The sequence below is a fragment of the Pelmatolapia mariae genome, linkage group LG8 (assembly GCF_036321145.2).
Source record: "Pelmatolapia mariae isolate MD_Pm_ZW linkage group LG8, Pm_UMD_F_2, whole genome shotgun sequence".
In the NCBI taxonomy this organism is placed as follows: Eukaryota; Metazoa; Chordata; class Actinopteri; order Cichliformes; family Cichlidae; genus Pelmatolapia; species Pelmatolapia mariae.
The window spans coordinates 30300077-30318414 of record NC_086234.1 but is presented as its reverse complement, the minus strand read 5'-3'; the positions used below and the strand labels follow the sequence as shown (position 1 = coordinate 30318414).

General features: G+C 47.2%; 1 protein-coding gene across 1 annotated transcript; it reads right to left on the bottom strand.

The window, feature by feature from the left end:
• Positions 1 to 186: 186 nt before the first annotated feature.
• Positions 187 to 18132, bottom strand: lrrc45 (leucine rich repeat containing 45). Its single transcript, XM_063481783.1, has 18 exons — positions 18048 to 18132; positions 17319 to 17604; positions 16797 to 16858; positions 16626 to 16696; positions 15942 to 16120; positions 15657 to 15785; positions 15453 to 15565; positions 14761 to 14819; positions 14583 to 14660; positions 13147 to 13282; positions 6208 to 6285; positions 6012 to 6123; positions 5860 to 5930; positions 5629 to 5721; positions 4548 to 4640; positions 3487 to 3660; positions 1374 to 1521; positions 187 to 1227 (listed from the first exon to the last, which is right to left on the bottom strand). The coding sequence occupies exons 2-18, from the start codon at positions 17545 to 17547 to the stop codon at positions 1028 to 1030; spliced, it is 2025 nt and encodes a 674-aa protein (XP_063337853.1). The 5' UTR covers positions 17548 to 17604; positions 18048 to 18132; the 3' UTR covers positions 187 to 1027.
• Between the last annotated feature and the right edge of the window lie 206 nt (positions 18133 to 18338).

Genomic DNA, 18338 nt, shown 5'->3' with positions numbered 1-18338 from the left:
CAGTTTCAATACTAGTGACCTCATACATCCCCACCCCAACAACACGCCACACCATCACTATCACTACTGTAACCTTATCTGTTAGAATAATCCAGATCAACCACAGAACCACAATGCATTAAGACAAAACAAAGAAATACTGGTTTGTCACTGATAGCAGATCTGAAACAGAACAGTTTTATTTGGACTTTCATTATAAAATGTAAAAACAGCAGGTGTCCTGCTTTGCACCAGTGTCTACTCTGTAGTATACAATATTAAGGCATATCTGAACCAAATATCATTTTGACTGTAAACATGTACGTTTACTCAAACTGGATAAATGTGGCAGAAATGATGCTCGCTTGCAGTAAAAGCTAAGTACAGTTTATCACATGTACTGTGTGAGCTAAGGACATAAAAATGGAAATTTATGAAACAAGACCAGGTTCTGATCGCAGGACTCTTTCAGCAGCGTTGACCTTCACATGTGGAAGGTCATAGTCACCATGTCCTGGATGTGTGTGAACAGCTGTGTGACTGTGAAACATCTACAGATGTTTGATGGCTGCCTTGCAGCCTCTGGACTGTTAGGAGTTTTTGAAATCAGTATTTATTCAGACAGCTCTCTCTTCTTCCCCTCAACCACTGTAAATCCATTCGCTCCATCATTCAGTGAAGCCATAGTTCCTTTTACAAATGCACAGCTGATTCTTATTTTTCATCATGTGAAAACCTTGTTGTTTTCTACTTCACTCACTGGAACGTGTGGAAAGTGTTGGCACTAAAAAAGTGCGCTGTGTATTTATTAAAAGTAGCAATAAAAAAAAGAAAGTAGCACACCAGGACAGATTGAACTGAGCACGTCCTGATGAGATTTGTCATTTTCTAACATTATGTTAGGTATGGTTACTATTTATTAGATGCTCATATTGCTGAGCACTGATTGTCCACGTCAGGATATTCTTCAGCTCTGTGGAGCTATGCCTTATATTGCCCAGTAGACTGTCCTGCCCAGTGCGGGACCCCTGAGAGAGGCCCTGCTGGCTCATTTCTGGAGGCTGCTGTGGTGTCCCAGAGGAGAACCGTGAATGTACGAGAGGACGGCACTCTGCAAATAGCTGGCTCTGTTGGCCTCATCCTCCCTAATCCTATGGATCTCTGCCTCCTTCAGCCGCAGCTTCTCCAACATGGAAGACATCTCACTCTCTTTGTCCAGAAGAGCCTCCCTGTGGTTACTATTCAGCACTACAAGACGGCAAACCGGAGAGAGAACAGCATGAAAGAGAGCAGCGCAGAATCAAATCACACTGTTGCTTCCAGACAGTCCTGGCAAAAAGACACAAAGTTTATGTAAAGTTTAAAAGTAACCAGAACAAAAAGGGACGGCGAACCTTTAAGCTCTCTTTCCAGAGCGTTGATCTTTTCTTTAAGTGCTCCCTGTGCCGTCCTCTCTGCCTGGAGATGTCCAATCTGCTCCTGCAGCTCCACCCTCACCCGGCTCACCTCAGCCACCTTCTCCTGGTCTTTACAGCACAGCTCCTGTAAGAGCACAGCACCCCTCATTTATCACTTGATTTCAGATTAGCAAGGCCAATTTACTGACAGCGTTTCAGGCTCTGACGTGTTGACAGTAACTGTTCTAGTCAGTGTACAGATTTCTGCTCCAACATCTTTAATTCAGTTCAATTTCAGTTATTTCTTTTTTTAGATTTTATTTAAATTTTAGAACAATTCAAAGCCAATGAAAAAAATTATTTCTATGTGTAGAAACAACTTCTCTTCCAGAGCCCTTGGTGCTGCATTCTGGATCAAGTGAAGCCTTTTCAGGACAAGGATTAGGAATCAGTCCAGTCTAGAAATATTTTCATTATTTTCAGCTCCACTGTGAGTCAGGAGCTTCCCTAATTTAGACAATGTTGTTCAGATGAAAGAAGGCAAACTGTTTAATGTGTGAGTTACAGGACAACAGTTCCTCCAGGCTTCCCCACAGTGTCACCGGAGGTCCACGTCACAGTGTTTACAGACCACATGCCTCTGAAACGGACTCATGAATGAATATAAGTAGCACTTTGCTGATATCTAAGGTTACTTTCATTCATTCATAAGCACGGTGGTGCAGTGGTTAGCACTGCTGCCTCACAGAGTTCGATTCCACCGCCTGGCCGGGCCTTTCTGTGTGGAGTCTGCATGTTGTCTCTGGGCACAGTCCAAAGACATGCAGTTAGAGACGACAGGTGAACTGGTGATTCTAAATTGGCCATAGGTGTCGTTGTGAGTGTGAATAGTTGTCTGTCTCTCTGTGTTAGCCCTACGGTAGCTGGGATAGGCTCCACCCCCCGCGACTCTGACAAGGATAAGATTTTAGGACATTGCTCATTTCTCATATGGCACAGGTGTCGAACTCCAGGCCTCAAGGGCCGGTGTCCTGCAGGTTTTAGATGTGTCCTTGATCCATCACAGCTGATTTAAAGGATAAATGACCTCCTCAACATGTCTTGAAGTTCTCCAGAGGCTGGTAATGAACTAATCCTTTGATTCAGGTGTGTAGACCCAGGGTGAGATCTAAAACCTGCAGGACACTGGCCCTCGAGGCCTGGAGTTCAACACCCCTGTATATGGCCTTTGGTTTGGTCTGCTACATCAGTCAACAGCCTGCACAGATGCTTGGCTGTATGCAGCCAACACTATGGTAGCTGTGCTTTCAGGGCTGACCTGCTCCTGTCTTTTGGTTTCCTGTTGACACAAGCTAGCTGTATATCTAGCATCACCGAGGTTTACTGCCTACAAAGAAATGAAGGAGACAAAATCATAACATTGATGTATCTTTTATGGAGCTATGCTCGGGTATTAAAGTGGGTGGAATGATCCAGAATGGCAATTTTGGTGTAGATGTCCAAAAATGGTGGTTGCAGTGCTTCAGCATCAAGCTAGCACTGCAGCAGAGGAGTGTGCATGAAGGCAGAGGAAATCAGTCAAGATAGCTTGTGTTACATCAAATCAAAGAGCAGTAAACCTCAGAGCAGCAGCGGCACAGGTCAACTGATCACAGCCTGCAGAGAAAGAAGACCTGCTGCAGCTCACAATAGCAACATGGAGCCAGTACTGCCAGTCTTTGACCGCCGACTGTACTCATACTCATTTCTCTGTTTGGATGTGGAGGCAAAGGTTTTACTTTTATGTGCTAATATTATTTGATTGTAATATTAATAGAGCATGAGCTTCAGTTAGCTTTCCACAAAAGCATCTGGCAGTAATGTCCTTACTTTGAGTACATTTCAGAGCCTGTACTGTTTCACTGTTACTGAGTAACGTTTAACACAAGTATGTGTACTTTTCTTAAGGAAACACTGTGTGTACTTTAGCCACCTCTGCTGGTAAGTCTTATAGTTAGAGGTGTGGCAGCTGAAACCTGTTCTAGGCCCAAACTCTGCTAATTGTGTCCTGTAGATACAGGAGCTACAGTTGGAGTGGTGTTTGTACAACAGGCAGGTGGTGCATCCTGACCTGCTGCAGCTCCTCTATCCTGCGTCGTAGTGCGTCCATCTCAATGCTCTGCTGGCTGTTCTTGGCCTGCAGCTCAGAGATGGTCTGTTTCTGCTGGGAACAGTGCAGCTGGACCTCCTGCAGGGATGAACGCACCGAGCGCAGCTTCTCCTCCAAGGACGACACGTGCTCCTGCTGCTCAGAGGAGTCAACACAGAAGGAAATGCTGTGGAGGGTCTTTCACAGGTATTAGAGCCCAGCAATTAAAGGTGACAGTGGTTTTTAACATTAGGGAAACTTACAATATGATGCAATCCCAATAGGTTGCCCATATTGATTTTGTGATCAGTTGTGTGATAAATCAACAAATCTGTGTAACTGAAGGAGAGAACGTTTATTCTAAAGAGGAAACTGTGGAGTCAGTTTGCTGTCCCGCAGTTTCTTTGTCTTTACCACTTCAGCGAGCTTGTGCTCACTGTGCGTCAAAATATTCATATATTAAATAAAATATGGTGCAGCCTTTGCATTTAACCCATTCATGAGGAATGATCATTTGGAGCAATGAGCACAAAGAAATGTAAAATGTAATTCATTCGTCTCTGCCTGATGTTATGACTGTAGGGTCACTGGAGGTCAAAGCAAAGTAAAAAGATTTTTTTACTCAGCTTAGAACATTTTCAAGACCCTTGAAAAATAAATTTAAGGACTAAGGTCATTTTTAAGGAGTCTCTAGGAAATCGACCGTCAATTCATGTACAAGATTTAGAGATTCACAGACGCTTCTTCCTGTTTCTGCAGGTCAGCACACAGTGACATTGTAAATGGATTAAAGAGCCGGACTGTACACACACACACACACAGTGTCGTACTGAACAGACAGCATGATGACAGTTGGGTCGGTGGGGTTCAGCCACGCTCTGCTTTTCCTCAGAGCTCTGAGTAAATGACTCGTCCTGCTAGTCAAAGACAAAGTGGTGGGTGGAGAAAGAAAAGTACGGCCACCAGGTTTGGAGATGCTCGTTCTCCACTCACCACCATGACTTTGAAAACTTAGGTTGTAAGTGACCAAAGTTTGAACTCACCTCTTCCAAACGCACTTGAGCTCGCACTCGTCCCAGCTCCTCCTCTGCCTGGGCCCTTTCTGCCACAAACGCTGCTTTAGCTTTACTCAGTTCCTGGAACAGATGAGACGACAGATTATCACGAGAAACCCATTCGGGATGGTTTGTTAACTCCCACTCTGGGTGTAGGATTAAGAACTCCACTTCACTGTCATTTATTCTGTAGAAATGATCCCAGATTACAGGGAAACTGTTTTATTAAACTGTGTGCAGCAGCTGTGGTTTTATCATTCTCCTCTGCAGTACCAAGGTGTCCCATGCTTTCTACATTCACCTTCAGTTTGGCCTGATAACTGGGAAATTCCCTGGTGCCAAAGAGATGTTTGCTTGTGGATTTGAATAACTGTCTGGAATATACAGTTAGGGAAAGTTGACCCTTCAATCCTTAAATAAACAGAGACTCACACAGTCTTTGTCACTGAACCTTAAATATGTTAAAGAAACAAACTTAAATTCAGGTATAACTCTGTGTTAAAGCTCGTACATCCCTGGATTAGTCACTATTCTGATATCATCAACTGACAGCCTTCAGTTTATGTATATAGCTTCCATTCACAATGTGACAGATCAAAATGAGAGACACCCAGTTTTGGATCCTTTCGATACTGTCGACCATAATATCCTATTAGAGCGATTAGAGCACGCTGTAGGTATTACAGGTACTGCACTGCAGTGGTTTGTATCATATCTATCTAATAGACTCCAGTTTGTGCATGTAAATGGAGAGTCCTCTTCACACACTGAGGTTAATTATGGAGTTCCACAGGGTTCAGTGCTAGGACCAATTCTGTTTACATTATACATGCTTCCCTTAGGCAGCATCATTAGAAGACATAGCATAAATTTACACTGCTATGCTGATGACACCCAGCTCTATCTGTCCATGAAGCCAGATGATACAAGTGTGTATCTTATGTGCTATGCCAAGTTCCTCTGAGTCACAGATTTGGGTGATGTAACACATGGCACGGATCACTTTGATTGTGGTAAACATATGAATACTTGTATGTTGCGTTGCAGTTTGAGTAGTGTGAGCTCTGACCTCCTCCAGTTGTATCCGCTGTCCCTCCAGTTTGAAAATGCGATCCTGCAGGGCCCGCTCACTTTCTTCTAAATGTCGGTTTATATGCTCCACCTTCACAGGAACATAAACTTTCAGTAACTGATGCTGTTAAAATGACCCATCTATTAAAACCGTGCATTTTGCTCTCATTATTAACACATTCGAACTTTGATTCTTCTACGTGGCGTTGTGTGCCACCCAACAGCACACCTCTTTCTGGCGGAGACTGTCCATGTCGTCCAGGGTTTGCTTGGACCTTCGCTTCTCTGATTCCAAACGGTCTGTCAGACACACAGGAAATCTCTGCTGGCGTTCACGTTACAAAAGGACTTTATATGTTCATAGTTGATAACACGCGTTACCTTCAGCCTGTGCTAGTCGCAGCTTGAGCTCAGCTGTGCTGGTGGTCAGCTCCTGTTTCAGCTCAAAGATCAGCTGCTGCTGAGACTTACACCTGCGCTCCATCTCCTCCACCTAACACACACACCAACATCCCAGAGTGCTCACAGTGCAAATACCAAAGTGCAAATGATGAAAGTGAAAAGACAGGCCTCGTACGTTATTCTTGAGTTGACCGTTGGTCTCTGTCAGGTTCTGGATGTCTCTGAGGAGTTTTCCCTGTCGTAGTACAGCGTCCTACAGAACGTAAGGAAAGAGGTGACAGTAATACACACAGGTCACACACACACACACGTCTCACACACACACGTCACACACACACGTCTCACACACACACACGTCACACACACACGTCTCACACACACGTCTCACACACACACACGTCACACACACACGTCTCACACACACGTCACACACACACGTCACACACACACGTCACACACACACACACGTCTCACACACACACACGTCACACACACACACACGTCTCACACACACACACGTCTCACACACACACACGTCACACACACACACACGTCACACACACACGTCTCACACACACGTCTCACACACACACACGTCACACACACACACACGTCTCACACACACACACGTCTCACACACACACACGTCTCACACACACACACGTCACACACACACGTCTCACACACACGTCTCACACACACACACGTCACACACACACGTCTCACACACACGTCACACACACACGTCACACACACACGTCACACACACACGTCACACACACACGTCTCACACACACACACGTCTCACACACACACACACACGTCACACACACACGTCTCACACACACGTCACACACACACGTCACACACACACGTCACACACACACACACGTCTCACACACACACACGTCACACACACACACACGTCTCACACACACACACGTCTCACACACACACACGTCACACACACACACACGTCACACGTCACACACACACGTCACACACACACGTCTCACACACACACACACACGTCACACGTCACACACACACGTCACACACACACACACGTCTCACACACACACACGTCACACACACACGTCTCACACACACACACACGTCACACACACACGTCTCACACACACACGTCTCACATACACACACGTCACACACACACACGTCACACACACACACGTCACACACACACACGTCTCACACACACACGTCTCACACACACACGTCACACACACACACGTCTCACACACACACGTCACACACACACACGTCACACACACACACGTCTCACACACACACGTCTCACACACACACGTCACACACACACACGTCTCACACACACACGTCACACACACACACACGTCTCACACACACACGTCTCACACACACACGTCTCACACACACACACGTCTCACACACACACGTCACACACACACGTCTCACACACACACACGTCTCACACACACACGTCACACACACACACGTCTCACACACACACGTCACACACACACACGTCTCACACACACACACGTCACACACACACACGTCTCACACACACACACGTCTCACACACACACGCCACACACACACGTCTCACACACACGTCACACACACACACACGTCACACACACACGTCTCACACACACACACGTCACACACACACACACGTCACACACACACACGTCTCACACACACACACGTCACACACACACACACGTCACACACACACACACACACACACGTCACACACACACGTCTCACACACACACACACACACACGTCTCACACACACACACACGTCACACACACACGTCACACACACACGTCACACACACACACACGTCTCACACACACACACGTCACACACACACGTCTCACACACACACACACGTCACACACACACGTCTCACACACACACACACGTCACACACACACGTCTCACACACACACGTCTCACACACACACGTCTCACATACACACACGTCACACACACACACACGTCACACACACACACGTCTCACACACACACGTCTCACACACACACGTCTCACACACACACGTCTCACACACACACGTCACACACACACACGTCACACACACACACGTCTCACACACACACGTCTCACACACACACGTCACACACACACGTCACACACACACACGTCTCACACACACGTCACACACACACGTCACACACACACACGTCTCACACACACACGTCTCACACACACACGTCTCACACACACACGTCTCACACACACACGTCACACACACACGTCACACACACACACGTCTCACACACACACGTCTCACACACACACGTCTCACACACACACGTCACACACACACGTCACACACACACACACGTCTCACACACACACGTCACACACACACACGTCACACACACACACGTCTCACACACACGTCACACACACACACGTCTCACACACACACGTCACACACACACACGTCTCACACACACACGTCACACACACACACGTCACACACACACACGTCACACACACACACGTCACACACACACACACACGTCTCACACACACACACGTCACACACACACACGTCTCACACACACACGTCACACACACACACGTCTCACACACACACGTCACACACACACACGTCACACACACACACGTCTCACACACACACGTCACACACACACACGTCACACACACACACGTCTCACACACACACGTCTCACACACACACGTCACACACACACACACGTCACACACACACGTCACACACACACACGTCACACACACACACGTCACACACACACACGTCTCACACACACACGTCACACACACACACGTCTCACACACACACGTCACACACACACACGTCTCACACACACACGTCTCACACACACACGTCACACACACACACACGTCACACACACACACGTCTCACACACACACGTCTCACACACACACGTCACACACACACACACGTCACACACACACACGTCACACACACACACACGTCACACACACACGTCACACACACACGTCACACACACACACGTCTCACACACACACGTCACACACACACACGTCACACACACACACGTCACACACACACACGTCACACACACACACACACGTCTCACACACACACGTCTCACACACACACGTCACACACACACACGTCACACACACACACACACACACACACACGTCTCACACACACACGTCACACACACACACGTCACACACACACACGTCTCACACACACACGTCACACACACACACGTCACACACACACACGTCACACACACACACACACGTCTCACACACACACGTCACACACACACACGTCACACACACACACGTCACACACACACACGTCTCACACACACACGTCACACACACACACGTCACACACACACACGTCACACACACACGTCTCACACACACACGTCACACACACACACGTCACACACACACACGTCTCACACACACACGTCACACACACACACGTCTCACACACACACGTCACACACACACGTCTCACACACACACGTCACACACACACGTCACACACACACACGTCTCACACACACACGTCTCACACACACACGTCTCACACACACACGTCACACACACACACGTCTCACACACACACGTCACACACACACGTCACACACACACACGTCTCACACACACACGTCACACACACACACGTCACACACACACACGTCTCACACACACGTCACACACACACACGTCACACACACACGTCACACACACACACGTCTCACACACACACGTCACACACACACACACGTCTCACACACACACACGTCTCACACACACACGTCACACACACACGTCTCACACACACACACGTCACACACACACGTCTCACACACACGTCACACACACACACATGTCTCACACACACACGTCACACACACACACGTCTCACACACACACACACGTCTCACACACACACACGTCTCACACACACGTCACACACACACACACGTCACACACACACGTCTCACACACACACACGTCACACACACACACACGTCACACACACACACACGTCTCACACACACACACGTCTCACACACACACGTCACACACACACGTCTCACACACACACACGTCACACACACGTCTCACACACACGTCACACACACACACACGTCACACACACACGTCTCACACACACACACGTCACACACACACACACGTCACACACACACACGTCTCACACACACACGTCACACACACACACACGTCACACACACACGTCTCACACACACACACGTCACACACACACACGTCACACACACACACACGTCACACACACACGTCTCACACACACACACACGTCACACACACACGTCACACACACACGTCACACACACACGTCTCACACACACACACGTCACACACACACACGTCACACACACACACACACGTCTCACACACACACACACGTCACACACACACGTCTCACACACACACACGTCTCACACACACACACGTCACACACACACGTCTCACACACACGTCACACACACACACACGTCACACACACACGTCTCACACACACACACGTCACACACACACACACGTCACACACACACACGTCTCACACACACACACGTCACACACACACACACGTCACACACACACGTCTCACACACACGTCACACACACACACACGTCTCACACACACGTCTCACACACACACACGTCTCACACACACACACGTCACACACACACACGTCACACACACACACACGTCACACACACACGTCTCACACACACACACACGTCACACACACACGTCACACACACACGTCACACACACACACGTCTCACACACACACACGTCACACACACACACGTCACACACACACACGTCACACACACACACACGTCACACACACACGTCTCACACACACGTCTCACACACACACACGTCTCACACACACACACGTCACACACACACACGTCACACACACACGTCTCACACACACACACACGTCACACACACACGTCACACACACACGTCACACACACACACGTCTCACACACACACACGTCACACACACACACGTCACACACACACACGTCACACACACACACACGTCACACACACACGTCTCACACACACACACACGTCACACACACACACGTCTCACATACACACACGTCACACACACACACACGTCTCACACACACACGTCACACACACACACGTCACACACACACACGTCTCACACACACACGTCACACACACACACGTCACACACACACGTCTCACACACACACGTCACACACACACGTCACACACACACATGTCTCACACACACACACGTCTCACACACACACGTCACACACACACACGTCTCACACACACACGTCTCACACACACACGTCTCACACACACACGTCACACACACACACGTCACACACACACGTCTCACACACACACGTCACACACACACACGTCACACACACACACGTCTCACACACACACGTCTCACACACACACGTCACACACACACACACGTCACACACACACGTCTCACACACACACACACGTCACACACACACACGTCTCACATACACACACGTCACACACACACACACGTCACACACACACACGTCTCACACACACACGTCACACACACACACGTCACACACACACACGTCTCACACACACACGTCACACACACACACGTCACACACACACGTCTCACACACACACGTCACACACACACGTCTCACACACACACGTCACACACACACACGTCACACACACACACGTCTCACACACACACGTCACACACACACACGTCACACACACACACGTCTCACACACACACGTCACACACACACACGTCACACACACACACGTCTCACACACACACACGTCTCACACACACACGTCACACACACACACGTCTCACACACACACGTCACACACACACACGTCACACACACACACGTCACACACACACGTCTCACACACACACGTCAGGTGTCGTTGGAAGAAGATCTCCCTCAAATGTGTGACGTGGTCGTACAGACTACCACCAAACTACCAAAGACTCAAAGTTTTTTGAATTTTGTGCATTAAAACATTACTTAGTAAAAATTCCATATTAATATACACTTTAATGTCTGCAGTAGTGTGCATGCACATAAATGTTCTGGGATATGTATTATTATGTGCAATTTGAAATCAACTAGTTTGTAGAGTGAGTTTGGTTTGCGGGGTGAAGACAAAGTCAGAGTGCAGCGTTTGGTTTCTCATCAGTTCAGCAGCTGCTGGTTTGTGGATTGAAACTTCTACTGCTGTATAACTGCTGCTGTTTCAGGTGTGGATGCTCCACTAACACCTGCCCACAGCAGGAATGTGAAGACTCTATAGGTGGGACGGACCTGCTGTCGCTTCAGCCTATTGCCACCTGCCTGTAGTTCAGTCCTGTTGAGGTGTTGAGTCAGTCTGCCAGGCTGTGACGCAGCCACACAGAATACTCTGGATGACAGGAGGAGGTGATATGTCCGTCTATGCCCGTCCTCCTCAGCCACCTTAGGAAGAGGAGCCACTGTCTTGCTGTTTTGTGAGCAGCAAACATCATCACTAATGTTTATTCTCACAACCTGAAGCAGCTGACTCTCTCCACCTCTACGCCCTCGATGAAGAGGGGGTATCAGCCTCTTCCCAGCAGCCACAGCGAGCTCCTGGTCATGCATCATGGTGTCAGGCTCTCGGCTCCATTGCCTCTATGTGATGTGGTCATGCAGCCACTTTTAAAGCAGGACTGGATCTATTATTCCTTAACAGTTACAAACCAGTGTCAAACCTCCTTTTTGTCTCTATGGTCACTGAAAATTGCTGCGAAAAAAAGAAAGCTAACTGCATTGTTGGGTTTTCAGCAGCACTATAAAATCATCTGCTCTGCATGATGTTATTATGTTTTAGTATTGCTGGATTTGTCTGCTGACTCTGTGACCTCATCAGCCATGTAGCATGTACATGCTGGTCATGTATTTCAGCTTGTTTGTACAGTGTCCTACCATGTAAAGGTAAAGCTGCCATCACTCTGTACCTCGTGCTCTTTCTTCCTCTCTTTGCTGTGTTGTTCCCTCTGTTCTTCTTTCTCAGCTTTCAGTCGAGACAGCAGCTCTCCCATGTTTTGGTTTTTCTGCTCAGAGAGTGCGAGGGCAGCTTCTGTCATCTGCAGCCTGCACAACAACAGATGATGCTGTTAAACGCATGTTTTGGAGGCCCCGGTTACATTGATCTTTAATCTCTGACTACCAAACTCTAATCAGCTAATCCTTTGTCCAAACTGACATCTGTGCCAAGTCTCGAGAGATTCCTGCAAATTTCCTCAGATTGATATCGCTGTCAGGAAAATAGGACAAAGAACTGCTATCATGTTTGGATACTGGAAACCATAATCGTCATCAATCATCCCAGTGTAACGCATCAGAGCTTCTACATTTACAGAGTGGCTCATAATAAAGGTGTTGGTAAGAACGAGAGGAGGGCTGGACTCTGTAAGTTCCCTCTTGTTTCTCTTGTTCTCTGCTGGTAAAATTCCCTCTTTGGCAGAAATAACTCCTCTGCCTTTTGCATAACTGTCCACCACTCTCCTCAGCTTGCTGACTTTTTTGGCCGTGGCTTCATGCAAAAATTCTTCAGTTGCAAGATGTCTGGAGGCATTTTTGCATGTACTGTGTTTTTCCAGATGTATCCACAGCATTTGAAAGCTATCAGATGCGACCTTGAACTAAGTCAGAACCCTGCGTTTCTGCTGCTGTAAACGTCCATCCACCGTCTGACTGAGCATCCTAGAAAAGTCCCTCTAGCTCAGGGGTGGGCAATCTCAGTCCACGAGGGCCGGTGTCCCTGCAGGTTTTAGATCTCACCTTGGGTCAACACACCTGAATCACATGATTAGTTCGTTACCAGGCCTCTGGAGAACATCAGGACATGTTGAGGAGCTAATTTAGCCATTTAAATCAGCTGTGTTGGTTCGAGGACACATCTAAAACCTGCAGGGACACCGGCCCTCGTGGACTGAGATTGCCCACCCCTGCTCTAGCTACTCTGTAACCATCTTTAGATCAAATCCAGGCAGTTATTTGGATAACGATCATTTCAGTGCTCAGTGGGACTCAAACCCACACGTCAAAAACAAACAACATTATGTGACTCTGTAAGTATATGTACAGAGCTTTCCTCTGACGTGTTACTCCACACCTGCTGGGCACACATACAGTTCAACAGCATTACAACCTATTGTTCACATGTGGCAGCACAACATGACTGGCTAACTGGGGGAGGGGCTTAGAACTCTCCATGGATTTCAGCATTTTTTTGAGTGCCAAGTCTCCTGATATAAAGTGATCCTGGTGTTTTCTTCTTGTATGATTGCAACAGCCACATATACGAGCAGCTGTCTTCTCTAATGTTACAGCAAAGTATTTTCACACAGCTGTTTACTGAACGAGGACTGACGGAGGAGGAAACGATTACTTTGCAGTGAGAGAGTTGACAGTGGACTTTCTCTCGTTCAGAGCTTCCTGAAGTTGGCCGATCTGAATGGAGGTTGACCTGACGACAGAGAAAAAGTCACAGAATCATAAGAGGATGCAGGTGCCTCCACACACCATCTTCCAGGCTATTGGCCAATGGCCACAGAGTCACCACTCACCTACTGGAGCGTCCCATCTCATCCCTCTGCCTGTCTATGGTCTCCATCAGGCTCAGGAACTGAAACAAAAGTTAGAAATAAAAAACTGTATTTAATCTGAGTAGGTTATCTGGACATTTTGACCCCCACTGGGCATTACTGTGGTTCATTATGACTCACAGAAATATTTGACTACACATTAAAAATTTGTGTAGACAACCGTGAAGATATCAGACTCCCTCGCTCCACCGTTATCAGCTTAGTCCAAACGTTAACCTGATTTGTACCGATATGTGTGTCTTGGCTATTTATGGGATTCATTTTTACTGCAGCTAGGCTGTGTGTCCACTATGTGATGAGAAACAGCTGCACTCACCTCTCGAGTGCAAATTGCTTTTTGACTTTGATCTGTTTGCATTTGTCTCTTTGGAAGAGTAAATAAAGGTGCATCACTACACAGAAAATAAACCATTACAGAATCCATCCTGTGGTCTGTAGATCTGTGGATCTGTAATCACAGTGGGCTACAGCTACAAGAGTGCATGCACTGGGATTTCCTACTGGTGGTGCAAGTGCTGGGAGGATCAGAAGTCCCGTATTCAGACAGGTTGTAGATTTCTGATCGCTTCTCTGGGAGAAATGTTTCCTGAATTCAAAACTTTGGAGGTGAATGGCTGACCTGTGGTGTCTGCAGTTCGGGATTACGAGGTTACCTGCCGGCCCTTCTCCTCCTTCAGTGTTTGAATCTCCTTGCTGAGGACCTGGGTCCGGCTGCGGCTGTCCCTCAGGGTGGACCGCCTGTCTGAGTTGTGCCCTGTGGCCTGCTCTGAAAGGTAAAGATGGCTCTCAGCGTGACCATGTTATAGTAACGCTAACAAAGCCATACTGCTAGCGTTACGACCTCTGGTAGGACTTACCGAGAGCTTTCAGCGTGTCACTGGGAATGTTGTTCCCAGCCATCTCCAGCTGCACTATGCTCTTGTTGTTTTGAAGTGCCTCCAGCATGGACCTGCCTCCCAGCAGACCAATATTGTTCCACCTCAGATCTGAGAAAGGTAAGAGGAGTTAGCATGGACCATCTGCTGATGACAACAGCAGCCTCTACAACTTAAACTTATGATGCTGCCATACGACGGAGGCTGCTCTTAAAAGCTGTTCTCTACCAAACGATACGGTACATGACGTTAACCAGTTAGAGTCACCTAGAACTTCCAGTGTGCTGTTGCGTTTGAGTGCCAGAGCGAGCTCCGACGCTCCATGGTGGTTGATTTGATTGTTGCGCAGGTCCAGCTGCGTCAGCACGCAGTTGGAAGCTAAACCGCTGCAGAAGAGCGAGAAAGCTTCGTCCCACACGCCCAACGCATTCCACTCCAGCACCAGCCTGCAAAAACCAAACACTGCCAGTTAATTAGGGACACTCTTCAGTACTCAGACTATGTGCTGACAGATTCCTTCAGTGATCAGAAATGTGTGATAAGACTGTGCATTTGGTCACGTTTCTGCTGATGGGTTTATTTTGTTTTCAGTATGATGAATTCCAGGATATGATGTCCCACACTACAGGTCTGCTCTTACTTTCATGTCATGTGTCTTTCGTGTGTTTGAAAATTGCCACAAATGCAATATTTTTGTTCACATCTTGGTTGTTTGATTGAAACTCATTTGTGGTGAAATACAAAGTGTCAGAGTGTTTCTCACCAAAAACAGAAGTGACTACAGCGGTTTTTGTGTGGTTAACTCAACTACTAAATATTCTGTGTGATCACTAAAGTGTCTGTGTGTCTCTACACACAGCCTGCGGGCTTTCGCATACAACTATACAACTATTAACAGCCATAGGGGAAAGGAATGAAATCGTACACAGACAGGAAAAGCATGAGTCTTACCTGCGCAGCGTCTTGTTTTGTGCCAACAACTGTCCCAGCACCTCAGCTCCTGATGATCTCAGGTTATTCCCCTGTGAACAATAAAAACACAACCTAAGGACACACGGATATTGTGCAATAAGATAAAACTAGTGTCACCGTGTGTGGAGAGTCTAATTTGGGAGCTGGTACCTTTAGATCCAGGACTTTGACAGTCGTGTTGTCAAACAGTCCACTGAGGAGCACTCTGACACCTGAGAGTCACACACAGCACAGTGACTAACACACACACAGACCTGCACTCAGCATCCTGAGTCACAATATTTACCAGAGCAGCAAATGTGGTTTATTATGCTAATGAGAAAAAAGATCTATATGAATGTGTTCTATTTCTCTGTTTGTTTGTTGCATTTAAAAAAGACTGCTTGCATTTATCCTTCTAATTCAAGCAGAGCAAACTCTGTAAATGTGAAGATCTGTTCAGGATCAGAACCAAAGGACTTTTTGTTGACAGCATCTGTGTGATATGTAGCCTAACACACTCATTCTGATAGCTTTATTAACCATCAGACTGACTAAAGTACATTAAATAGACGTGCTGCAGCAGTGTGTCTCAGGCAGGGCCACATCACTGCATCATTGACATCACCGAGCACCATACACTTGCACATACTGTATAATTCTCCAGCTTACATAAAGACTGTCCTTACACACCTTCCTCGCTGAGCATGCAGTCACTGAGTGACACCTCAGTAAAGACAATATCCTTATGGAAGGCCTTAGCCAGCACTGAGCAGGTATCTGCAGACAGGCTCTGTCCACTCAGGTCCAGTCTGGAGCCCTGAGCAGACCTGCTCTCCTGGAGCTGAGCTACAACACCCTCCTGAGGCTCCACGCCTCCCTCCTTACACAGACGGAGGTATATCCGCCTGAAATCCTCCATTCAGGCTCTGCAGACTCCTGATCATCTGATGAGCAGAGCTTTCTGTCCTCAGACCAACTGGTGAAAAGAGGGAGAGACAAAAGTTGCTACTGCTGCTATCTATACATGTGCTGTTCATTTTCTATGTATCACAGATAAATGCATTAATCAATAACAAAAACGCCGAGGGATTCTTTTTTTTTTTCTTTTGCTGAATTTAAGAAATAATTGATGATCACACGACACTGAATCAACTTTAACCACTGTAGCGACCAGCCTGCACAGCTGTGTGGATTTAAAGCGTACTGACGTGTATTTTACATGGTAGCTTGTAACAGGCAGACCCACGCTGAACAGCCAGTTTTGAATGAAAGTGACGCGAGGAGCTATCTCCACGCGAGTCAGAGGCTCGCGCGGGACAATCAAATCTTAAACCGATGATCAAAGTAAGGAGGTGTTTAAACCGGATTTCGTGACTAGCGATCAAAATAATAATTACAGGTTAAGATAAAAACACAGACCTCCACCAAAACTGTCTTCCTGACAATTATTGTTGTTGTAGCTCGACCAGCTGACAGAAAAAGGAAACCAGGGCACAGAGTAACTAGGAAGTGTTTGACGCAAAGCATTTTGGTCAACGTAGTTTCGAAAAAATAAGTCTTTATTTATCTATCTGTTTGTTCGTTTTTATCAGGCCTAATCTGTGTGAGGATGAGCTAAGACTGTCTATGATACTGTTTAAACAGATCGTCAAAAACAGAAGGTTGTTAAGCATCGTATTGTTTAATAATGTTATTCATGCAGAAGGAAGA